The sequence below is a fragment of the Hyperolius riggenbachi genome, chromosome 3, assembly GCF_040937935.1.
Source record: "Hyperolius riggenbachi isolate aHypRig1 chromosome 3, aHypRig1.pri, whole genome shotgun sequence".
In the NCBI taxonomy this organism is placed as follows: Eukaryota; Metazoa; Chordata; class Amphibia; order Anura; family Hyperoliidae; genus Hyperolius; species Hyperolius riggenbachi.
The window spans coordinates 139552974-139579803 of record NC_090648.1 but is presented as its reverse complement, the minus strand read 5'-3'; the positions used below and the strand labels follow the sequence as shown (position 1 = coordinate 139579803).

Sequence of the window (26830 nt, the reverse complement as noted above, 5' to 3'; positions counted from 1 at the left end):
GCGCTACGCGTGCACCACTGGTTTCACTGGGGGAGATGGGGCCAAAAACTGTGTTTGTCCCAGGCGCTGAAAACTAGCTACGCCTCTGTTGGGAGAATGCTGTTGTCTATGCATATGGAGATAACTAAGAATAAAACTGAGCTACCAAGATTTACAGTTCATTTTTTTTTTTTCCTGTAAAAAACTTCCACACTTGTGTGTTCCAGCTGCAATACCCGGTGTACTGGGATCACCTTGAGTTCTGCGATGGATTCAGAAAACTCTTGGATGACCTCCACTTGGATAAGGTGAAGTTATAATGTTCACTTCTACTAGTTGAGTTCAGTTATTTGGAAATATATATATGTGTGTGTGGGGGGGGGGGGGGGGGAGTGAGTGAGGGGTTATTGACAAAAGACATAGCTCTCTGTATTAGAGCTGGAAGAGGGTCAAGTTATTCTGGAAAACTACTATAAATTCTGTTATTAGTAAGGCTGGTTCCATTCCTCGGCCCATTGGCGATGTGGATAGCAACAGTGGGTCCGATATGTTATCTGCTGTTTCTGTCCACTTCCAATTTGGTATCCGTTGGTGTTCATTGAACAGCAAGAGAAACCATAGTGGGTCCATCCTTTGTGTTTTGCTGCCGCAACGGGGCATGCATAGGTTCAAAACCAGCATGGCTGAATAGAAAACATAGGATCTGTTCACATTTCCATCTATCCGTTGGTCTCCATTGTGGAAAATTGTCCAATTTTGTCACTAGTGTGAACCCAGCTTTAGGTAGGTATCACACTTGAATCTGCAGAAAAACGCTGCCATGTTGGCCAGAAAAGGATTAAGATAAAATGTGGCACTAGGCAAGATAGCAGTTTTTGCCAACTGCTGATCATCACCTGTTTTTTTTTTTTTTTTTTAGTAAGATCTAGTGGGGGCTACTTTCTAACCAGGTGTTTTCCTGCGCATTTTTGCAGTGCAGGAAAACTGCTGCAATCTTAGCAAGTTCGACCCCTGTCTTATGCTACGTACACACATGCGACAACGATCGTTCGTTAAGAACAACGAACGAACTTTTAATTGATGAAAGAACGACCTAAGTAAAGGTAGTTTTAAAATGTGTGTAACGATCTGATCGTTAGAACGAACGTTACATCACAGAAAGCAACTATTGCGCCTGCGCATAAAAATGAGAAGTTCCATGGAGAAATAGTGAAATGCGCATGTCAAGCCTTGTGCGAACGATCGTTTCCAACGATGTACTACTTTTGCAAACGATCGTCGTTGGTTAAAATCCGCCGAGACAGAACTTTCTTTTGTAGCGATTTGGCTCGTTCGTCGTTTGCCTTAATAGTCGGTGGTTCGTTTTTTGTAACGATCGTCGTTGGTAAAGATCGGGGAACGATCGTTACAAACGACTATAGTCGCATGTGTGTACGCACCTCTAGTGTAACTGGATATTCTTCAAAATGACTTGCTAATACAGAATGACACTGAGTTTTGCTGTTTCTGTTCAGGTTCACCTGTTTGGAGCATCTCTAGGTGGTTTTCTGGCACAGAAGTTTGCAGAGTACACACACAAGTCTCCCAGAGTGCAGTCCCTCATTCTGTGTAACGCCTTCAGTGACACATCCATCTTCAACCAGACGTGGACAGCAAATGGGTGAGAGGAGTGTGGCATATGCTGCCTTGTGCATCTGTCCCCTTGATATACTAATGTTCAGAAAGTCAGGGACTGAACAAGATGGCAAACTTACAGGAGTTAAAGGAGAGTATTTTCTCTTGCAAATAAAATAATTATTCATTGTAGAACTTGAGGAAGATTCTGAAAAGTAAAAGTTACTGCAGGGAAATGGGTGTAAACCTTTTTTGTAGCAGTCACAGTGCTTGCAGGGCCAATCATTAGCCAATGATTTACTCTGAAGTAGAGTGAATTGGCCGGTGGATGAAAATATTATTATTATTATTATTATTATTATTATTGATTTATATAGCACCAACATATTCTGTGACGCTGTACAACAGCATACAGGGTATGGCAGTACAAAATAAACAATACAACAGTTAATTCAAGACAAGAGTGGATAACCGCTAATACAGTGAACAATCAACTACATATTTTTACACAGGGGTGGGAGGTATGTGCACCCATTACACAGCATTGAGAGACAAAAGGGGAAGAGAGCCCTGACCAAAAGCCCTTACATTCTAAAGGTTTAAGGGCCCATTCACACCTGAGCGGGAATCGCACGATTCCCGCTCACGGCAAACCGCTAGCGGTTCTGCAAGAACCGCTACACAATGTAGTGAGTGGCAGTGTTCTCACTGCCGCGGTTGCGGTTAGCGATAACCGCAACCGCGCTGCATGCAGCGGTTTGCCAGCGACGAGCGTTCCGCGATTGTGATTAGCGTGCATAGCACGCTAATTGCGATCGCTCCAAACCCGCCGCAGTGTCCAGTGATTTTTTTCCGCGCTGAGCGCGGGAAAATCACTCCCGCAGAGCGCCGGCGGTAATCGCCGGCGTTCTGCGGTTTTAAGTGTGAACGGGCCCTAAGGTATAGTAGGTAAAGTGAAGCGGTGTGTGGAGTGGTAGAAAAGGTGGACAGTGTTCTAGGTAGGAGAGTATGCTTGCCTGAAGAGGTGAGTTTTCAGATTGCGCCTAAAAAGAGTAAAGGTGGCCACACACCATACAGTTTTTTTGTTGTTTGTTTTTTTTTTTGTTTGTTTTTAAGATCTGTTCAATTTAAGAATTGCAATGAATTTTTCTGACTGATTGTAACATTTCAAAAATATGACCAATGTACCACACACACATGTTCAATTTTTCCCCAATTATGATAAAAAGGATTGGAAACTCTGAGAATTTCTAGGATGTGTATATTAATACATTGACAATCTAACACACACCATACAATCTTTAGAAAGATTGAAGAAAAATATCTGGCATTCCGGATCGATAAAAATTGAAGAAACCGGGAAATCCGATCGGATTTTTCAGTCGAATTGAAAAAAAAGCTTTTGATTTTTTAATTTTTTTTTTTCGATAGATCCGATCTTTTTTATCGAATTGCCGTAAAATCGGATAATTTTATTGTATCGTGTGTGGCCACCTTAAAGGGAACCTTAACTGAGAGGGATATGGATTTTTCCTTTTAAACAATACCAGTTGCCTGGCAGCCCTGCTGATCTAATTCACCAAAGTAGTGGCTGAATCACACACCTGAAACAAGCATGCAGCTAATCCAGTCTGACTTGAGTCCGAGCACCTGATCTGCATGCTTGTTGAGGGGCTGTGGCTAAAAGTATTAGAGACACTGCATCAGCAGGAGAGTCAGGCATTGTTTTAAGAGGAAAAATCCATATCCTTCTCAGTTTAGTTAAAGGTTCCCTTTAAGTGTGGTTGAGTGGAAAATGTGTTGAGAGACAGTAGAAGGGAGATTGCGTGTAGGAGGTATGTGGAAATAAGTTTATTTAGATAGGAAGGAGGTAGGTTGTAGAGAGTTTTGTAGGCGAGAGTCAGGATTTTAAATTGTATCCTTTGTGTAACTGGCAGCCAGTGAAGGGACTGACAGAGGGGGATTGGGCTGGAGAAGCGGGAGGAGAGGTGAATGAGATATGCAGCAGAGTTAGTAAGGGACTGTAAGGGGGCTAATTGGTTGGCAGGGAGGCCGCAGAGCAGAGAGTTGCAATAGTCTATATAGATGGTATCAGTGAAGATCACTGTGTTCATATGATGGTGCACACACAGGGATTGGGACTGGATCCCCTTGGGCGACATTGCTGGTCTGGGCTGCACAGACACATTTCAGCTGTGTAGCTGATGACACGCTGTGTTGCTATGCGGGGGGATGACGTAACGCCACGTTCATAATGTCACACGGGTGCGGCGTGAGCAATGGGATCGGCCATCGCGGGGGGTGAGTTGAACCCACCGGGTGGATCGCTTGGGAGTCAGAGGTCACGAGCCTCTGTACACGTTTGATTATCAACTGAGGCGGTCGTTATTGCCCGCCTCAGCCGACTTTAGATATGCATGTGTACAAGCCTTAAGACTGTTAGCAGGTTAAGGAGCAGCATTAGAGCAAGATTGGGGAGGTGGGGGTTGTGACCTGATACCACTGTGACTGCCACAGAGCTGGTCCCCACATAGTGATCTGACACCAGCTTTCCAGTATACAGTATACACAAGTATGGAATTGTACTGCCTTGAATAAGTGGCATTTTTATTAGGGATGCTCATTCGGATTCCGCGGAAATGCAATTTCCGAAATTCCGATCGGAAATTGCATTTCCGCATCGGAATGCGGAAATCGGTAATTCTAGTGCGGTAGGCGGATTTCCGCCGGAAATCGCGGAAATTTCCGCCGGAAATCGCGGAAATTCCACCCGACTTTAACATCGATTTTCTAAAAAACTATAAGGTCTTTTTGAAAACTTTTTTTTGCATCTTGTTCACAAGATTCTGTTTAATAAACCCTGCAAATTTGGTGTTTCTAGGACTTAAGGGGGCTTTTCTATCAACCTCTAAAGTCGGCGGATTTTTACTGTAATGTAAAATGCAGAAAATCTGCATATGCCTATTTTCTGCATTTTACATTACAGTAAAAATCCGCCGACTTTAGCAGTTAATAGCAAAGCCCCCGTAAGTCCTAGAAACACCAAATTTGCAGGGTTTATTAAACAGAATCTTTTGAACAAGTTGCAAAAAAAAGTTTTCAAAAAGACCTTATAGTTTTTGAGAAAATCGATGTTAAAGTCGGGCGGAATTTCCGCGATTTCCGGCGGAAATTCCGCATTGGAATGCGGAAATTGGTAGCGGAAGGCGGAATCGGTAATTTGGCAATGGCGGAATGCGGATTTACCGCGGAATCGGAAATTGGCATTCCGACCATCCCTAATTTTTATTGTACACATTGTCAAAATGGCCCCAGTTTAGGTTTATTTTTGGTCTGATTTTGATTAGCTATTTGACAACACCATCGTTATACATATACCTGTATCTGTACTGCTATATAGGAGTATACAGCCAGAGCCCTACCACTCAACCCACTTCTAATGCACATGATTTCCCAGTAGAGTTTTTGGTTGTGACCCTAAAAGCAGTGGATTTCAGTGGATGCAAATAATTTTGGACCGTCCAAACCAAAAGGATTAAACTGCACGTCCTCAGGGCCGCTATGATTTTCAGCCTCTACACTGTGTTTTGACTTAGTAAAACTGCCTACCGTTGACATGGGTGGAGGGGACAAGACCTGTTTTTTTGGAAGCCTGTTTCACACTGTTGTAACCACCTGTCAACTTCACAGACAAGCAGAATCTTTGTCCTAGAGTCACTACATACTGATTCATGACTTTCATTTAGCAGGCAGGGTAGGAGATCTGATACTGTGGACTGCTAGCTTGTTCCAGGTTCTTGACTCCTTAGGTACTGAATCACGGATTATGGCAGTATGATGACCTTAGGGTGTGCAATTCAATGTCACCATGAGGGAAGATGTACCGGTAGCATTTTGACAGATGGTGGGACTGAAGCAGGTGCTGTGAGGAAACACTGCTAGCCTCCACAACTCATTAAAGAAGCTTCTCAGTGTTCCTTCACTTTAAATTGGCCTTGAACCCACATTTACCGGTATTATTGTAGTAAAAATAATTCTTCAGTTACAACTGTGTTGGCATATATTCTTTTTCCAGCTCACTGCAAGGTGGTGCTAGTTGCTCGCAAGATTTTAGTGTTTATTTTTCTTACCTCCCTAAACGGTGTATCAGAATATAGCAGATTTCCTCAGCAGCTGAGGAATAAAAAAGGTGGGGCTAAAGCTTTCAATTTGATTTTTCTCCACCCCCCACCTTTTGTTAAGGTTATAATAAATGTTAACATGTAAATATTACTGTTTTTTGGAAATGGCGTAAATAAACTCTCTTCAGATCCACTTTAACTAGTTTTGATATGACAGGTTCACTTTTTAAGTAAGCTGGCAGCTCTCCTCTGTCATGGAGCAAATGCAATTTGGATATCAGACCCACAGCACTTTTGTTTATTCAGCCTTCATTGAGATCATGTTATGTGGAGATGGGTAGTAAAACTAAGGCATAGATGGGAAAGGTGTATTTTTTTTTTTCTTAAATTATATAAATATCTTCTCAGGCGATCTCTAGTCACACTGTTCTGTCTGATGTTTGGACATTGCTCATGCTGTATCATGTGATTGTAAAAGAGCTTTCCTGTCATTAGTGTGACCTGACTGACACTCTGCCCTGTGTGGGTGGGTAAAATGCACTCATCTTGGTGCCTTATTTAAATCCTTCTCTAATGTTTTGCAGCTTTTGGCTCATGCCTGCATTTATGCTTAAGAAGATCGTTTTGGGAAACTTTGCCTCTGGTCCAATGGATCCGGTCATGGCTGATGCCATTGACTTCATGGTGGATCGGGTATGGACTGTTTCATTACACTTCAGTTTGTCTAAGAGCAAAAGGAACACATTTTGGCTTATTCACCTACAAGGGAGAGATTTCATTAATGATTTGAAGTTTTCAGCACGTTTTCTATGAGGGCTGGTTCACACTTAGCTTTTTTTTTTTTTTTTTTCCAGCGCTTTGCTGATCGCTGGCAGTCGGCAAAGCGCTGCTACTAATGTATCCCTATGGATACATTCACACTGCAGTGTCTGCGATTTCGATTAAAGCAGATGCGCTGCATGCAGTGTTTCAGGGACGATCACGCTGTGATTCTCGTTCTATTGAACGGGACTCGCAAGTGCAAATCGCGAGATCTCAGCTGCCAAATCAAGATTGCGGACCCGATCGCGGGGAAGCGCTGAATGTGAACCAGCCTTTGGCTTCTTTCAAACGGGAAGCTGACAAGCGGAAAATTCCCCGCCTGTCAGCTGCTCTCCTGCACCGGCTGGACCTTTGCTAGCACTCGGTACCGCCACTGGACAGGTGGCCCTCCCATGGAGTCACATCTGAGCGTGTCTGCAGCTGTGCTCAGATGCAACGTGTCGCGGTTCTCTGCCATGTAGTAACACCACCAGGTGTCAGCATTTCACATGCGTAGTATTACAACCGTTGAAAATTGGCTGCATTTAGATTCACCCTAATGCCGCTTGTGTGCAGCAGTTGGGACTAGGGATGGTCGGAATTGCCAAATTCCGCTTCCGCGGAAAATCCACTTTCCGACATTGCCGATTGCCGCTACAGATTTCAGCATTCCGATGCGGATTTTCGTGGAAATTTTCTCCAACTTTAAAGAGACGCTGAATCCCGTTTAACACGCTACGGGGAGCGCTTCCGTGATGGGTAGAGCTGCAGCTAAAAGCGCGTATCTCCGCCCGCCCCACTCAGTGTTCCTTCACTGAGAGGGGCGGGGTAGAGGCGGAGATACGAGGCTGATTGACGTGCATGGAGGCAGAGCTGTAGCCGAAAGCTTAGCCTCCCTGAGCAGCAAAATCCACAACCAAGAAAGTCGTGGATTTTTCAGGGGGGGTTTGGGGGGTAAAGACCCCTCTTTCTGCCGCGGGATAGCGGTGTTTTAACAGGGGCAAACATGCCTCACGTAAATAAAAGGTAAAAAGCAGTTTTAAAATTGGCTTCAGTGTTTCTTTAACCTCTATTTTCTCAAAAACTACAAGGTCTTTTTGAATTTTTTTTCCCCTCTTGTTCCTACGCTTTTGCTTAAAGGAGTTGTCAGGGGAAACTCCGTACTGCGCCTGCGCGATCGGCGCTGTCAATCACCGCCAGAACTACTGCGCCTGCGCGGTCCGCTCCGGCCCACGTAGCGGTTATTGACAGTGCCGATCGCGCAGTACAGAGCGATCTCCAGGTCGCTCTGACATCATCGCCAGGGACCGGGTCGGAGCTTCAGCAAACGGCTGCGGGCAGAGCTGTGGCGAGGGAGGTCCTGGGAGCTTGGGGCTGGAGGAAGCCCCCGGTAAGTACCATTTATTTTACTTTATTTCCCCTGACAACTCTTTAACATACCCTGAAAATTTGGCGTTTCTAGCACCTATGGGGCTTTGATATTAACCTCTAAAGTCAGCGGCATACCGCATATTGGTAATGCGGATTTTCCACATTTTACATTAGTCAATGGCCGCCGACTTTAGCGGTTAATTGCAAAGCCCAAGTAGGTGCAAGAAACACCACATATTCAGGGTATGTTAAGCAGAAAAGTGGGAACAAGAGTAAAAATAATCTTTCAAAAAGACCTTGTAGTTTTTGAGAAGATCCTCCTACCGGACTTGTATTACCGATTTCCGATGCAGAAATTTAACTTCCGATCGGAAATGTGGAAATTGCATTTCCGCACAATCCGAATGAGCATACCTAGTCGGGACGCTTAACTGCACAGCATGAGTGCAGTTCAGCCTCCCATCAGAAAGAGGCCTTACAGGAGTAGGGGGTTGATTCACAAAAGGCCGGTAACATTAGCATGTGGTGGGCAATACTGTAGTGGGCTGTACTGAAAAAAGTAACGCTCGTTGTGCCGATAGCGTGATAAGCATTACCATAGCAACACATGTGCATGCAGTACAATGGTAGCACATGTTGCGCTACTTCATAACCTGAGGTGCACAGTTTATGTACCCTGCTATGGTAACACTCGTTGCGCTATCGGCACAAGCTTTACTCTTTATAGTACAGGCCGGTAACATTGCTGCACAGTGGGCAATGCCTTTTGTGAATCAACCCCTATGTGTGCAGACAGATAAATAGTTTGCCTTCTATTTATTATTATTATTTTGTATATATTTTTATAGTGCTTACATCTTCTGCTGCACATACACAGTATAGTCTTGTTACTAACTGGTCCTGAGGGGGGGCTCACAATTTAATCCCTACCATAGTCATATGCTCATACTAGTCTAGGGCCAATTAAGGGGGAAGTCATTTAACTTCTCTGTATATTTTTGGGATGTGGGAGTAAACCAGAGTGCCCAGAGGAAACCCATGTAGACACGGAGAGGGCATACAAACTCTGTGCAGATAAAGCTCTGGCTGGGATTGAACGCCACCGTGCTGCTGTGCTTTTCAGGAAAGCTTCCCTACATTACACTGCTGTTCTTCTGCCTCATTTGCATGGATTACATTTTTTTTTTTTTTTATTTAACTCCTCCAGTATAAAAAAAAAAGGTGAAAGCAGGAAAGCTTTTAGTATGCTTAGTACTATATGTATCTATTTTTATGTCTGTTCAGGTATGCTGTATGTGAATAGTATTCAATGCTACAGTCTTCTGAGCACGACACTGTGTCTAATGAATTCCTATTTTCTCTTTTAGCTGGAGAGTTTGAATCAAAGCGAACTAGCATCTCGTCTCACCCTAAATTGTCAGAACTCCTATGTGGAACCACATAAAATTAAAGACATGGCTGTTACCATAATGGATGTGAGTGTCTCTTCTTACTGGCTCAACAAATACTGAAAATCTGGCTGCAAGTAACCCTAGAAATCACTGCTGGATGACCGTTTCTGCATATACTTTACTCTGTGAGGGCCTGAGCCCACTGACACAGTTGTGTCCGCTTGTCTGCTTTTCAGCATCTGTGACAACTGAAAAGCAGACGCAACTGCATCAGTGGGCTCAGGCCCTAAAATAAAAGATAGGGGTCTGTTTTTCCTGGATCTTCTATCCTGTTAGCTTTGATATTTGTTTAAAGGGAACCTTAAGTGAAACTATATGGAGGCTGCCATTTTTATTTACTTTTACACAATACCAGTTTCCAGGCAGCCCTGCTGATCTATTTGGCTGCAGTAGTATCTGGATCACACCAGCAACAAGCATGCAGCTTATCTTGTCAGATCTGACAATAATGTCAGAAACCTCTGATCGGGTCTATGGCTGAAAGTATTAGAGGCAGAGGATCAGCAGGACAGCCCGGTAACTGGTATTGCTTAAAAGAAAATAAATATGTCAGCCTCCATATACCTCTCACTTCAGGTTCCCTTTAATGCTTGCTACAGATATTATCTGGATTTTGACCAGCCTTTCTCTTGCTCTGCAAGAAGCCTTTAGTGGACAAACGGGGACTTTGCATTGGGATAATTCAATTCTTAAGAATAATTATGCATCAGCCTTCTGAATCTGATTAGCTGCATGCCAAGTCCTGGACCTGCCCTGGTGAGTCCCACATTTTATGGGGCCAAGCTTTGCTCCCGAATTTGGTATCAGTGATCACATGTAATACTGGCCACACTTGGATGGGGTGGGTAGCAGCTATCACATGAAATAAAGGCCACACTTGGATGGGGTGGGTAGCAGCTATCACATGTAATATTGGCCACACTTGGATGGGGTGGGTAGCAGCTATCACATGTAATAAAGGCCACACTTGGATGGGGTGGGTAGCAGCTATCACATGTAATAAAGGCCACACTTGGATGGGGTGGGTAGCAGCTATCACATGTAATACTGACCACAATAGGATGGGGTGGGTAGCAGCTATCACATGTAATACTGGCCACACTTGGATGGGGTGGGTAGCAGCTATCACATGTAATACAGGCCACACTTGGGTGGGGTGGGTAGCAGCTATCACATGTAATACTGACCACAATAGGATGGGGTGGGTAGCAGCTATCACATGTAATACTGGCCACACTTGGATGGGGTGGGTAGCAGCTATCACATGTAATACTGGCCACACTTGGATGGGGTGGGTAGCAGCTATCACATGTAATACTGGCCACAATAGGATGGGGTGGGTAGCAGCTATCACATGTAATACTGGCCACACTTGGATGGGGTGGGTAGCAGCTATCACATGTAATATTGGCCACACTTGGATGGGGTGGGTAGCAGCTATCACATGTAATAAAGGCCACACTTGGATGGGGTGGGTAGCAGCTATTACATGTAATACTGGCCACACTTGGATGGGGTGGGTAGCAGCTATCACATGTAATACTGGCCACAATAGGATGGGGTGGGTAGCAGCTATCACATGTAATACTGGCCACACTTGGATGGGGTGGGTAGCAGCTATCACATGTAATAAAGGCCACACTTGGATGGGGTGGGTAGCAGCTATCACATGTAATACTGGCCACACTTGGATGGGGTGGGTAGCAGCTATCACATGTAATACTGGCCACAATAGGATGGGGTGGGTAGCAGCTATCACATGTAATACTGGCCACACTTGGATGGGGTGGGTAGCAGCTATCACATGTAATATTGTCCACACTTGGATGGGGTGGGTAGCAGCTATCACACGTAATATTGGCCGCACTTGGATGGGGTGGGTAGCAGCTATCACATGTAATAAAGGCCACACTTGGATGGGGTGGGTAGCAGCTATCACATGTAATACTGGCCACACTTGGATGGGGTGGGTAGCAGCTATCACATGTAATACTGGCCACAATAGGATGGGGTGGGTAGCAGCTATCACATGTAATACTGGCCACAATAGGATGGGGTGGGTAGCAGCTATCACATGTAATACTGGCCACACTTGGATGGGGTGGGTAGCAGCTATCACATGTAATAAAGGCCACACTTGGATGGGGTGGGTAGCAGCTATCACATGTAATACTGGCCACACTTGGATGGGGTGGGTAGCAGCTATCACATGTAATACTGGCCACAATAGGATGGGGTGGGTAGCAGCTATCACATGTAATACTGGCCACAATAGGATGGGGTGGGTAGCAGCTATCACATGTAATACTGGCCACACTTGGATGGGGTGGGTAGCAGCTATCACATGTAATATTGGCCACACTTGGATGGGGTGGGTAGCAGCTATCACATGTAATATTGGCCACACTTGGATGGGGTGGGTAGCAGCTATCACATGTAATACTGGCCACACTTGGATGGGGTGGGTAGCAGCTATCACATGTAATACTGGCCACACTTGGGTGGGGTGGGTAGCAGCTATCACATGTAATACTGGCCACAATAGGATGGGGTGGGTAGCAGCTATTACATGTAATACTGGCCACACTTGGATGGGGTGGGTAGCAGCTATCACATGTAATATTGGCCACACTTGGATGGGGTGGGTAGCAGCTATCACATGTAATATTGGCCACACTTGGATGGGGTGGGTAGCAGCTATCACATGTAATATTGGCCACACTTGGATGGGGTGGGTAGCAGCTATCACATGTAATACTGGCCACAATAGGATGGGGTGGGTAGCAGCTATCACATGTAATACTGGCCACACTTGGATGGGGTGGGTAGCAGCTATCACATGTAATACTGGCCACAATAGGATGGGGTGGGTAGCAGCTATCACATGTAATACTGGCCACAATAGGATGGGGTGGGTAGCAGCTATCACATGTAATACTGGCCACACTTGGATGGGGTGGGTAGCAGCTATCACATGTAATACTGGCCATACTTGGATGGGGTGGGTAGCAGCTATCACATGTAATACTGACCACAATAGGATGGGGTGGGTAGCAGCTATCACATGTAATACTGGCCACACTTGGATGGGGTGGGTAGCAGCTATCACATGTAATACTGACCACAATAGGATGGGGTGGGTAGCAGCTATCACATGTAATACTGGCCACACTGGGTTTGGGTGGGTAGCAGCTATCACATGTAATATTGGCCACACTTGGATGGGGTGGGTAGCAGCTATCACATGTAATATTGGCCACACTTGGATGGGGTGGGTAGCAGCTATCACATGTAATATTGGCCACACTTGGATGGGGTGGGTAGCAGCTATCACATGTAATACTGGCCACACTTGGATGGGGTGGGTAGCAGCTATCACATGTAATACTGACCACACTTGGATGGGGTGGGTAGCAGCTATCACATGTAATATTGGCCACACTTGGATGGGGTGGGTAGCAGCTATCACATGTAATACTGGCCACACTTGGATGGGGTGGGTAGCAGCTATCACATGTAATATTGGCCACACTTGGATGGGGTGGGTAGCAGCTATCACATGTAATACTGGCCACACTTGGATGGGGTGGGTAGCAGCTATCACATGTAATATTGGCCACACTTGGATGGGGTGGGTAGCAGCTATCACATGTAATACTGGCCACACTTGGATGGGGTGGGTAGCAGCTATCACATGTAATACTGACCACACTTGGATGGGGTGGGTAGCAGCTATCACATGTAATACTGGCCACACTTGGATGGGGTGGGTAGCAGCTATCACATGTAATACTGACCACACTTGGATGGGGTGGGTAGCAGCTATCACATGTAATATTGGCCACACTTGGATGGGGTGGGTAGCAGCTATCACATGTAATACTGGCCACACTTGGATGGGGTGGGTAGCAGCTATCACATGTAATATTGGCCACACTTGGATGGGGTGGGTAGCAGCTATCACATGTAATACTGGCCACACTTGGATGGGGTGGGTAGCAGCTATCACATGTAATACTGGCCACACTTGGGTGGGGTGGGTAGCAGCTATCACATGTAATACTGGCCACAATAGGATGGGGTGGGTAGCAGCTATCACATGTAATACTGGCCACAATAGGATGGGGTGGGTAGCAGCTATCACATGTAATACTGGCCACACTTGGATGAAGTGGGTAGCAGCTATCACATGTAATACTGGCCACACTTGGGTGGGGTGGGTAGCAGCTATCACATGTAATACTGGCCACACTTGGATGGGGTGGGTAGCAGCTATTACATGTAATACTGGCCACACTTGGATGGGGTGGGTAGCAGCTATCACATGTAATATTGGCCACACTTGGATGGGGTGGGTAGCAGCTATCACATGTAATACTGGCCACACTTGGATGGGGTGGGTAGCAGCTATCACATGTAATACTGGCCACACTTGGGTGGGGTGGGTAGCAGCTATCACATGTAATACTGGCCACAATAGGATGGGGTGGGTAGCAGCTATCACATGTAATACTGGCCACAATAGGATGGGGTGGGTAGCAGCTATCACATGTAATACTGGCCACACTTGGATGAGGTGGGTAGCAGCTATCACATGTAATACTGGCCACACTTGGGTGGGGTGGGTAGCAGCTATCACATGTAATACTGGCCACAATAGGATGGGGTGGGTAGCAGCTATCACATGTAATACTGGCCACACTTGGATGAGGTGGGTAGCAGCTATCACATGTAATACTGGCCACACTTGGGTGGGGTGGGTAGCAGCTATCACATGTAATATTGGCCACACTTGGATGGGGTGGGTAGCAGCTATCACATGTAATACTGGCCACACTTGGATGGGGTGGGTAGCAGCTATCACATGTAATATTGGCCACACTTGGATGGGGTGGGTAGCAGCTATCACATGTAATACTGGCCACACTTGGATGGGGTGGGTAGCAGCTATCACATGTAATACTGGCCACACTTGGGTGGGGTGGGTAGCAGCTATTACATGTAATACTGGCCACACTTGGATGGGGTGGGTAGCAGCTATCACATGTAATATTGGCCACACTTGGATGGGGTGGGTAGCAGCTATCACATGTAATACTGGCCACAATAGGATGGGGTGGGTAGCAGCTATCACATGTAATACTGGCCACACTTGGATGGGGTGGGTAGCAGCTATCACATGTAATACTGGCCACAATAGGATGGGGTGGGTAGCAGCTATCACATGTAATACTGGCCACAATAGGATGGGGTGGGTAGCAGCTATCACATGTAATACTGGCCACACTTGGATGGGGTGGGTAGCAGCTATCACATGTAATACTGGCCATACTTGGATGGGGTGGGTAGCAGCTATCACATGTAATACTGACCACAATAGGATGGGGTGGGTAGCAGCTATCACATGTAATACTGGCCACACTTGGATGGGGTGGGTAGCAGCTATCACATGTAATACTGACCACAATAGGATGGGGTGGGTAGCAGCTATCACATGTAATACTGGCCACACTTGGTTTGGGTGGGTAGCAGCTATCACATGTAATATTGGCCACACTTGGATGGGGTGGGTAGCAGCTATCACATGTAATATTGGCCACACTTGGATGGGGTGGGTAGCAGCTATCACATGTAATATTGGCCACACTTGGATGGGGTGGGTAGCAGCTATCACATGTAATACTGGCCACACTTGGATGGGGTGGGTAGCAGCTATCACATGTAATACTGACCACACTTGGATGGGGTGGGTAGCAGCTATCACATGTAATATTGGCCACACTTGGATGGGGTGGGTAGCAGCTATCACATGTAATACTGGCCACACTTGGATGGGGTGGGTAGCAGCTATCACATGTAATATTGGCCACACTTGGATGGGGTGGGTAGCAGCTATCACATGTAATACTGGCCACACTTGGATGGGGTGGGTAGCAGCTATCACATGTAATATTGGCCACACTTGGATGGGGTGGGTAGCAGCTATCACATGTAATACTGGCCACACTTGGATGGGGTGGGTAGCAGCTATCACATGTAATACTGACCACACTTGGATGGGGTGGGTAGCAGCTATCACATGTAATACTGGCCACACTTGGATGGGGTGGGTAGCAGCTATCACATGTAATACTGACCACACTTGGATGGGGTGGGTAGCAGCTATCACATGTAATATTGGCCACACTTGGATGGGGTGGGTAGCAGCTATCACATGTAATACTGGCCACACTTGGATGGGGTGGGTAGCAGCTATCACATGTAATATTGGCCACACTTGGATGGGGTGGGTAGCAGCTATCACATGTAATACTGGCCACACTTGGATGGGGTGGGTAGCAGCTATCACATGTAATACTGGCCACACTTGGGTGGGGTGGGTAGCAGCTTTCACATGTAATACTGGCCACAATAGGATGGGGTGGGTAGCAGCTATCACATGTAATACTGGCCACAATAGGATGGGGTGGGTAGCAGCTATCACATGTAATACTGGCCACACTTGGATGAAGTGGGTAGCAGCTATCACATGTAATACTGGCCACACTTGGGTGGGGTGGGTAGCAGCTATCACATGTAATACTGGCCACACTTGGATGGGGTGGGTAGCAGCTATTACATGTAATACTGGCCACACTTGGATGGGGTGGGTAGCAGCTATCACATGTAATATTGGCCACACTTGGATGGGGTGGGTAGCAGCTATCACATGTAATACTGGCCACACTTGGATGGGGTGGGTAGCAGCTATCACATGTAATACTGGCCACACTTGGGTGGGGTGGGTAGCAGCTATCACATGTAATACTGGCCACAATAGGATGGGGTGGGTAGCAGCTATCACATGTAATACTGGCCACAATAGGATGGGGTGGGTAGCAGCTATCACATGTAATACTGGCCACACTTGGATGAGGTGGGTAGCAGCTATCACATGTAATATTGGCCACACTTGGGTGGGGTGGGTAGCAGCTATCACATGTAATACTGGCCACAATAGGATGGGGTGGGTAGCAGCTATCACATGTAATACTGGCCACACTTGGATGAGGTGGGTAGCAGCTATCACATGTAATACTGGCCACACTTGGGTGGGGTGGGTAGCAGCTATCACATGTAATACTGGCCACACTTGGATGAGGTGGGTAGCAGCTATCACATGTAATATTGGCCACACTTGGATGGGGTGGGTAGCAGCTATCACATGTAATACTGGCCACACTTGGATGAGGTGGGTAGCAGCTATCACATGTAATACTGGCCACACTTGGGTGGGGTGGGTAGCAGCTATCACATGTAATACTGGCCACAATAGGATGGGGTGGGTAGCAGCTATCACATGTAATACTGGCCACAATAGGATGGGGTGGGTAGCAGCTATCACATGTAATACTGGCCACACTTGGATGAGGTGGGTAGCAGCTATCACATGTAATACTGGCCACACTTGGGTGGGGTGGGTAGCAGCTATCACATGTAATACTGGCCACAATAGGATGGGGTGGGTAGCAGCTATCACATGTAATACTGGCCACACTTGGATGAGGTGGGTAGCAGCTATCACATGTAATACTGGCCACACTTGGGTGGGGTGGGTAGCAGCTATCACATGTAATACTGGCCACACTTGGATGAGGTGGGTAGCAGCTATCACATGTAATATTGGCCACACTTGGATGGGGTGGGTAGCAGCTATCACATGTAATACTGGCCACACTTGGATGAGGTGGGTAGCAGCTATCACATGTAATACTGGCCACACTTGGATGGGGTGGGTAGCAGCTATCACATGTAATACTGGCCACACTTGGATGAGGTGGGTAGCAGCTATCACATGTAATACTGGCCACACTTGGATGGGGTGGGTAGCAGCTATCACATGTAATACTGGCCACACTTGGATGAGGTGGGTAGCAGCTATCACATGTAATACTGGCCACACTTGGATGGGGTGGGTAGCAGCTATCACATGTAATACTGGCCACACTTGGATGGGGTGGGTAGCAGCTATCACATGTAATATTGGCCACACTTGGATGGGGTGGGTAGCAGCTATCACATGTAATACTGACCACACTTGGATGGGGTGGGTAGCAGCTATCACATGTAATACTGGCCACAATAGGATGGGGTGGGTAGCAGCTATCACATGTAATACTGGCCACACTTGGATGGGGTGGGTAGCAGCTATCACATGTAATACTGGCCACACTTGGATGGGGTGGGTAGCAGCTATCACATGTAATACTGGCCACACTTGGATGGGGTGGGTAGCAGCTATCACATGTAATACTGGCCACACTTGGATGAGGTGGGTAGCAGCTATCACATGTAATACTGGCCACACTTGGATGGGGTGGGTAGCAGCTATCACATGTAATACTGGCCACAATAGGATGGGGTGGGTAGCAGCTATCACATGTAATACTGGCCACACTTGGATGGGGTGGGTAGCAGCTATCACATGTAATACTGGCCACACTTGGATGGGGTGGGTAGCAGCTATCACATGTAATACTGGCCACACTTGGATGGGGTGGGTAGCAGCTATCACATGTAATACTGGCCACACTTGGATGAGGTGGGTAGCAGCTATCACATGTAATACTGGCCACACTTGGATGAGGTGGGTAGCAGCTATCACATGTAATACTGGCCACACTTGGATGAGGTGGGTAGCAGCTATCACATGTAATACTGGCCACAATAGGATGGGGTGGGTAGCAGCTATCACATGTAATACTGACCACACTTGGATGGGGTGGGTAGCAGCTATCACATGTAATACTGACCACACTTGGATGGGGTGGGTAGCAGCTATCACATGTAATACTGGCCACACTTGGATGAGGTGGGTAGCAGCTATCACATGTATACTGGCCACACTTGGATGAGGTGGGTAGCAGCTATCACATGTAATACTGACCACACTTGGATGGGGTGGGTAGCAGCTATCACATGTAATACTGGCCACACTTGGATGAGGTGGGTAGCAGCTATCACATGTAATACTGACCACACTTGGATGAGGTGGGTAGCAGCTATCACATGTAATACTGGCCACACTTGGATGGGGTGGGTAGCAGCTATCACATGTAATACTGACCACACTTGGATGGGGTGGGTAGCAGCTATCACATGTAATACTGGCCACACTTGGATGGGGTGGGTAGCAGCTATCACATGTAATACTGGCCACACTTGGATGAGGTGGGTAGCAGCTATCACATGTAATACTGACCACACTTGGATGAGGTGGGTAGCAGCTATCACATGTAATACTGGCCACACTTGGATGGGGTGGGTAGCAGCTATCACATGTAATACTGACCACACTTGGATGGGGTGGGTAGCAGCTATCACATGTAATACTGGCCACAATAGGATGGGGTGGGTAGCAGCTATCACATGTAATACTGACCACACTTGGATGAGGTGGGTAGCAGCTATCACATGTATACTGGCCACACTTGGATGAGGTGGGTAGCAGCTATCACATGTAATACTGGCCACACTTGGATGGGGTGGGTAGCAGCTATCACATGTAATACTGGCCACAATAGGATGGGGTGGGTAGCAGCTATCACATGTAATACTGGTCACACTTGGATGGGGTGGGTAGCAGCTATCACATGTAATACTGGCCACACTTGGATGGGGTGGGTAGCAGCTATCACATGTAATACTGACCACACTTGGTTGGGGTGGGTAGCAGCTATCACATGTAATACTGACCACACTTGGATGGGGTGGGTAGCAGCTATCACATGTAATACTGACCACACTTGGATGAGGTGGGTAGCAGCTATCACATGTAATACTGACCACACTTGGATGAGGTGGGTAGCAGCTATCACATGTAATACTGACCACACTTGGATGAGGTGGGTAGCAGCTATCACATGTAATACTGACCACACTTGGATGGGGTGGGTAGCAGCTATCACATGTAATACTGACCACACTTGGATGGGGTGGGTAGCAGCTATCACATGTAATACTGACCACACTTGGTTGGGGTGGGTAGCAGCTATCACATGTAATACTGACCACACTTGGATGGGGTGGGTAGCAGCTATCACATGTAATACTGACCACACTTGGTTGGGGTGGGTAGCAGCTATCACATGTAATACTGACCACACTTGGTTGGGGTGGGTAGCAGCTATCACAAAATGATCACAAAAACAAAATCACTTTTTTGATCATATAAAGACCATTGATTAATCTATTCAGCGCATAAAAAATATTTACATACGCCAGTTCGGTGCAATATACAACAATATGAAACTAACCAGTTGGCTAACAATTGAGAAACCATTTAATGCCATCGCATACAACCATTACTGAATACAGCCATTTGTCACATGGACAATTTCTCCTGTCACATGGACAGTTTCTCCTAATTTGCAAATCCCTACATTTTAGGCATAGGCGCTTTTATAAGATTGATATTTTCTTTATCCCTTAACCAAACAGTCCTTTGCCTAATCAGTTCCTGTCATTCTGCCTAACTAACTTTTTTATTTTTTTTTATTTTTATGGCAGGTGTTTGATCAAAGCGCTCTTTCAACAGATGCCAAAGAAGAAATGTACAAACTCTATCCTAATGCCAGAAGAGCCCATCTGAAAACTGGTGGCAACTTCCCTTATCTATGCAGAAGCGCTGAGGTCAACCTATATGTACAGGTAATTTCCTTAACACACCAGTCATGAATCTAGGCAATAAAAAACTGATCATAAGATTGGAAATAAAAAGGTCACTTTTAGTTAATATTGCAAGTCTGTTTGCTCTCTAATACTAGGGATCCAGGCATCAGAACACATTTCTGCTTTTCCTTGTTCCACGTGTCTTCCTGTTTTATGTTTTTAATGTGATGGGTGACATCACTGACCAATATGCAGCTTAGAAGTCTAACCAACTTTTACTTTCTCTTCATCAGCCTGTGTCACAAATCATTTTACAAGCGCCTTTTAGAAAGCTGCTGTGTTGTTGTTTGTTTGTTTGTTTTTTTAGATGCTTAATTTTTTATCAAACTGGTTTGACAGGTTTGCTTTAAAGCTGGACCCCAGGCAATATTCCTTTGAAATTCAGAGAGGTTACTCCCAAAATATTTTTATTCTTCTAATTCTGTCCATCTATTGTTTCCATGGTCAAGGAATGCAGCACAGCTGATACAACCCTTCTCTGTAATTGCTCTTCTCTCCAGAGCAACACAGTTTTATAACCTGCTGGATGTATGATGTGTAGTTGCCCAAATGGTGTAAGCATACTGCTATTCTCTCCTGTAAATAGTCCAGCATTGAACACCGTGAGACACACAGTAGAGCTTGTGTGTCTCTCAGTCCTGAACTTCCTTTTCTGTCCTTGGTCTATGTCACATTAGAGATTTAGGCCTCAATTCATAATGGGCTGTCCGGGTAAAAAAAAAAAAAAAACATTGCTTCTGGTATTTTACACTTTTTTTTTTCTTTTTTTTTTTTTTCTTTTTTCCTTTTTATGTTTTTTTTTTTTTTTTTCAAAATTCACTAAGAATTCCCCACTTGCAGTAGTGGTTTGGTAATATGCCAAAACATTTTGCTTCAATTCACTAAGCCCTATTCAGTGCTGTGGAGGAGTGCTGGCGGGAAGCTGAGTCTTCTACAAGTGGTCTGCACAAGCCAGGCATGGGCAAACTTGGCCCTCCAGCTGTTAAGGAACTACAAGTCTCACAATGCATTGCAGGAGTCTGACAGCCACAGTCATGACTCATAAAGGCAAATGCATTGTGGGACTTGTAGTTCCTTAACAGCTGGAGGGCTGAGTTTGCCCATGCCTGGCATAAGCTGTTCTTTTTTCTATGCATGCCCAATATTTCTTTGTGTGCATAAATGCCACTAGAGGGCTCTCCTCTGTGTATCAGTATATAGATTTGCACATTTAAAAAGATGCAGAAAATCCTTTTTTAATGTCTCCTTCTTCTGAACGCGTTCTTTATTTCTTAGGCCCTGCCCACCAATGCATCCCCTCTGCTTGCCCCCATAAATCACACAACGGTTCTAGCGACACGCAGCATGTCTATTGCCGGCTGTTTACATGGCTACTGTCACTCTCTGCCACTCCCCCGCCTCCTCCATATCGCCGCTCCCTGCCTGCGTCCCTTCCCTCCAATCAGCGGAGAGGGACAGTGGCCATGTAAACAGCCGGCTATCGACACGCTGCGTGTCACTAGCATGGCATTTAATTTATGGGGGCAAGCAGAGTGCAGGGTGGGTCTGGGGGAGAACAATATAGCAACAGAGGCTGGGCATTATATGCAGACCCAGCCTCTGTGTGCAATTAGGATTTTTAAAACCCACCTCGGGTTCTCTTTAAGCATCTTTGTAGCTGTGCCTAATAGCAGCAGGAACAGTTCCAGAATCCATTTTTTTTAAATGTGCATATAATAACCTATTGGCTTTCAGCCTAGCCATGCCAGAACCTGTACACTGTTAATTGCTGTGACTGTGTCACAACTGAAGAGATCTGTACAGGCTCATAAATCTGGTATTAGTTGTAGCTGATTACAACATGTCTCTTTTGCTGGCCATACATTTTATAGATGGGCATCAATCGACCATCACATAGATCCCTCTGTGATCGAATCTGATCAGATAGGGGTCACCTGCATGTGTCTTCCCAGGTCTGGTGCTTTAACTTCTTCCGATCGCCGGCAGTTCGGGAATGTGTCGCTAGTGGCGTTTGATTCGGTGGCAATAGCAGCAGTACTCTCACCTGTCCCAGGTGCTGTTTTTTTTTAAAGAGAAACTGTAACCAAGAATTGAACTTCATCCCAATCAGTAGCTGATACCCACTTTTCCATGAGAAATAGTTTATTTTTCACAAACGGATCAGGGAGCTCTGTATGGCTGATATTGTGTTGAAACCCCTCCCACAGTGTATCAGGACCATGGTCCTGACAGTTTCCTGTCTGTGAACCTCATTGCATTGTGAGAAATAACAGCTGTTTACAGCTGGATCCAACTGCTAAAAAAGCAAGTGGCATCTTCTTCCACTGACATCGCCTGCCAGCAGTAAAAATATCACCATGTGATAAATGTCAGAATGTAAATCAGGGAGAGGAAAGATTTAACAATGAGCAAATACTGACTAAATCATTTTATACATAATTATTGTAAAAATTAAGCACTTTTGTCCATTGATATTTTCACTGGAGTTCCTCTTGAACTTCCTCCAGCAGGTCTCCTCCTCTGTGTCCCTCTTCTCTTCCTGTCATTTGACAAGCTGAAGTTCAAACAGTAGAGGGCAGGCTGCATACACACCACCCTCTAGTATTCGATCTTCGGTTTGTCACATGACCAGAAGAGAAGATGACACACGGGAGGAGACCCGCCGAAAGACGTTAAAGCACCAGACCTGGAAGGACGCCCCAGTAGACAGGTGAGAGTGCTAATGCTGCTATTCTGTGTCTGGTTACCAAATCAAACCAAATCTGTGGTTGCCAAACGCCGCTAGCGACATGCTCCCGACCTGCCGGTCTCCGTGTTCTCCCCAGAATTTTTTCCAGCCGCGTGGCATAGAAAAGTAGCCAGGTGGGGAGGGAATGCTGGGCCGGCGCTTCTCTGCACAACTCAGAAGAGGAGGTGAGCTGATGACAGCTGGGTGCTCACCAAAACTAGCCGGGTGGAGCATCCGGCTAAAAGAGCCTGGGGAGAACACTGACGCAAAATTTTCTGTCTTGTCCGGTCCACCAAATTGATCAATTTCGGACATAAATCAGTTGCACAATCTTTGTGTTATCGATTTCTCAGTGATGGAATCTGCCGTATATCGACGGTAAAACAGAGTAGTGTATGGCCCTTTTTTGTCGGTATGTGACCTAATTAAGCTGGTCTTTCTGTTTGTTTTTTGGCACCAAAGTAAGCTGCTCAGTGTGGATTGCCAGCTTATCCTGAAAGGAATCTCAGATATTTCTCCTGCTGGCACACAACCTTCAGATCACTATGTTCTGACCCTTGGCTATAACACAGTGACTGGAAGAAGTATAAAAATAATAAAGATCTAGGACTTCCAGTTATACTTGTTCCAGATAAGTGTTTCGAGATGAAGAGAAAATGTGCAGGATATCGACCTAAATAAATGAATCCATCTCACTCATGTAACATGATTATTACATCAAAAGATATAAACTAGATGTCCAATTCCAGCCTCTCAGATCTTTAAATCTCACCTCAAGAACTTTGTTTTTTATTTTTCCCCATCCCTTCATCTAAATTACAGATTTTGTCATCTCCTCCTAAAACCTCCCCCCTTTACTCATTGAGATCCCTTGAAAGTTCCAGTGAGGTCACACTAGGTCACCAGCATTTGTCCCCGTCAGCTTCCTAAAGCATTCCGGTGGACCACTACAGCATACGTTGATCTTTTGCACCTTCTTTCTCTGCCATCGATTGGGAAAGAGACATGGCAGCACAGACTTCACATTGGGGTGGGGGTTTCAGGACAGTAGCAATTGGTGTTCCTGTGACCACCAGCATCCGTGATCAAGCTAAAGAGAGGAAAAACCTGCCAATAGAGACACAGGAGCTGGCCATACACTGTTCAGTTACTAATTTTGTTTTTGATCAATGTTACGATAACGCAATTAATTATTTTACAAACGACTAAAGACAAACATTGTGGATCAGTCTTTAGATATATTTTAGCTCTTAATATCGGGATCATAATATGACTAGACATTTTTGGTTTTTTTGTACAGTGTATGGCCAGCTTAAAACTCTAAGCCAGGGGTGTCAAACTCAATCATGTAAGGGGCCAAAATCTACAACATAGTCTAATGCCTGGTACACACATCCAATTTTGATTGGCCAATGTATTCCACTTCAATGTAGTATATGAGCTTACCTGCAAAATTTGTTCATAGTATTCAAAATCTGTTGACCCTCATGCTACATGGAGGTGGTACAATTGGTCAGTGATTGGCCAGTCAAAACTGCATGTGTGTATGCATCCTAAGTTGGGGCTAAATTGTTTATTAAGCCCTAACATTTATTGAACAATCTCAAACGAAGTGGCGTAACTATAGAGACGGTGGTTTGCATTGCTCCTCCCCCTTCAGCAAAGTAGCGCAGTGGAGCAGTTTAATATTTACCTGTTCCCGTGCGGTTTCTGGTCTCCTCTGATCTCCCTGACAGCCACACGCTCTGTTGCATACCTCTGGCTCCTGAGGTATGTCCTGTGATGGGGGCGCAGAAAGTATGGAAGCCCAGAGAATGCAACTGCCAGGAAAAAGACAACGTAACGCTGGAACAGGCAAACAGTTTACTGCTCCACTGTGCTACTCTGCTATGTATGGAGATGTAGAGTGGAGGGTGTAAGCGTGTGTTGTGATTTACCAGTTACAGGGGGGAGGGGTTTGGGTGCTTGGACCCAAGGAGGGGGCCCCATGCTAATTTCTTTTGGGGGTGTCCTGTGGGTTATTGCTACATCCTGGCTCAAACTGAAAATGTTTCATTGAGGGGGAGGGAGAGTAGAGAAAATTCCCTCCAGGGCATATTGGTGTATTTGAATGATGTTAGCAGACATGGCAGTGTGGCACAGGTGATCGGACTATGTACCTGAACAGAGAGTGGCAGCTGAGAGTGTCTGCAGGTGAACTGTTTAGTGTGCACCTTTCACCAAGGGGTTCAGCTGTTGGCTACAAATGAACCTATCTGAATCCTCTCCTCTCCCATGGCAGCACAATCAGAACATACTAACTTCATATCTGGCTTTGCTTACAGATTCACCTACGGCAATTTCATGGCACCAGATATGCCGCAATAGACCCGACCATGGTGAGTGCTGAGGAGCTGGAAGTGCAAAAGGGCAACCTTCCACCTAGTGAAGAGCCACAGGAGACTGGAGCTGCACCCTAGACTGTGGACACACACCATGCTTCCGGTATCTGCCAGCAAACTGACTGCCACAAGTTCCACTATATTTTTTAATTCTAGTGGAAAGTAATGAAACCTACCTGAAAAAGCCTTCAGCCCTTCCTCAGTATGTGTATACTGGAGGCATTAGGAGATGCTGCTCACAGGACTGCTGGCCAACACCAGTAGATGAACCCTTGTCTAGCTGAAGAAAACCTCACTGGTCAGCTGTGACCATGAATTCTGAAGTGGGCTCATGTTCTTCTCCTTCAAGTGATCTATGTTTTTAGAACATATGCAGTCATACTGTTTGCAAATCTGAGTATTTGAGGGTACTGGGTAGCTTTGTGAGTGTGTCGCACATGACTTTCAAGGCTGAAGACTGTATGCTGCAGATAAGCGTGGGATTTCACACTCCTCAACCCCAAGTACTTAATGTCTGATCTTATGGACCAGCGGACCGGTCTTTTTTTCTATGACAGTGTTATATTGGCACTGTGGTTTTTTTTAGTTTGTTTGCAGCATTCTTACAGCTGTAACAAGCTATATTATCAATACATTAACTTGTCATTATACATTTTCAACCACGTGATGGAGTATGGAGGATCTAAACATGTTTCCACTGGACTGACCAGGTCATTCTAATTCAGGAAGAGATTGTTGTATAATACTGTATATTTAAAAAAAAAAAATCCATATCCTGCAGTGTCCCATAAAGGAGACACGCCAGAATCCATACAGGTTCAGTGCCTTATTTTTTTTCCTGTTGCATCTACATTTTGTATCTAGAGTGTACATAATTTAGCTGTATATGGTTTTGTTGCTTCTGTGATTGTTTTGTACTACGTTTGTTCGGTCCTCCACTTTTTTTTTTCTTTGGTAATTTTGAAGTGCCAATAAGCAAATCAATCTGTAATGCTGGACTCTGAACTACCATGTTTTTTTTTCTGTTTAATCTTGTATACGGATTATCTTAAAAAGGTTTTCAACGGAAAAAAAAAAAAACATAAAACAATTTTCACAGTCTGATTTTGTTTGGTTCCTTTGAGTAAAATTGTGATACTGCAAGTATGTCTGTAGCACACAAGATCTAGCTTAACTACTTTAGGACCACAGTGATTGAAATCTACGCCGTTTTGGTGGTTACCTAGCTGGTAGGGTGTAGATTTCAATCAGCTGACACTGCGCGCATCGGCCGTTTTTGTCGCACCCGCCGCTGAATCCCTGCCGTGTCCCACAAGTGTATCACTCACTCTGCCGTCTCTATGACAGTAGAGCCCTGTGAGTGGTTCAGGAGCCGATTTCATTGGCTCCTGGCCCTGTCTTTCAATGTAGGTAGATCCCATTGGCTTACAGTGAAAGACAGGGCCAGGAGACAAAGCGGCTCCTGACCAGCTCACAGGAACTTTGCCATCATAGAGACAGCAGAGTGGGTGGCCCAGGTTCCTGACGTGAGGCGGTTTCGGCGGGTATGTGCAGCAATTCGTTGTTATCCATCAGGATTCCATAGTTTCTGTACCAGCGGTCTCTGGTCCTTAACCTCCTTAGCGGTAACCCCGTGCTGGACACGGGGTAAGCCGCCGGAGGGTGCCGCTCAGG

The 26830-nt window shown here is 45.7% G+C and overlaps 1 protein-coding gene across 2 annotated transcripts in view; it reads left to right on the top strand.

Moving 5' to 3' along the window:
- SPG21 (SPG21 abhydrolase domain containing, maspardin) overlaps nucleotides 1–26260 on the top strand; it is a 53323-nt gene extending 27063 nt beyond the window's left edge. For both annotated transcript variants that reach the window (XM_068272425.1, XM_068272426.1), the window contains exons 4-9: nucleotides 207–287; nucleotides 1494–1639; nucleotides 6299–6407; nucleotides 9254–9361; nucleotides 19886–20026; nucleotides 25100–26260. In XM_068272425.1, coding sequence (XP_068128526.1) covers nucleotides 207–287; nucleotides 1494–1639; nucleotides 6299–6407; nucleotides 9254–9361; nucleotides 19886–20026; nucleotides 25100–25234 — 720 coding nt within the window. In that variant the 3' untranslated portion in view covers nucleotides 25235–26260. The remainder of the gene's footprint in view (nucleotides 1–206; nucleotides 288–1493; nucleotides 1640–6298; nucleotides 6408–9253; nucleotides 9362–19885; nucleotides 20027–25099) is intronic.
- Nucleotides 26261–26830: the final 570 nt, after the last annotated feature.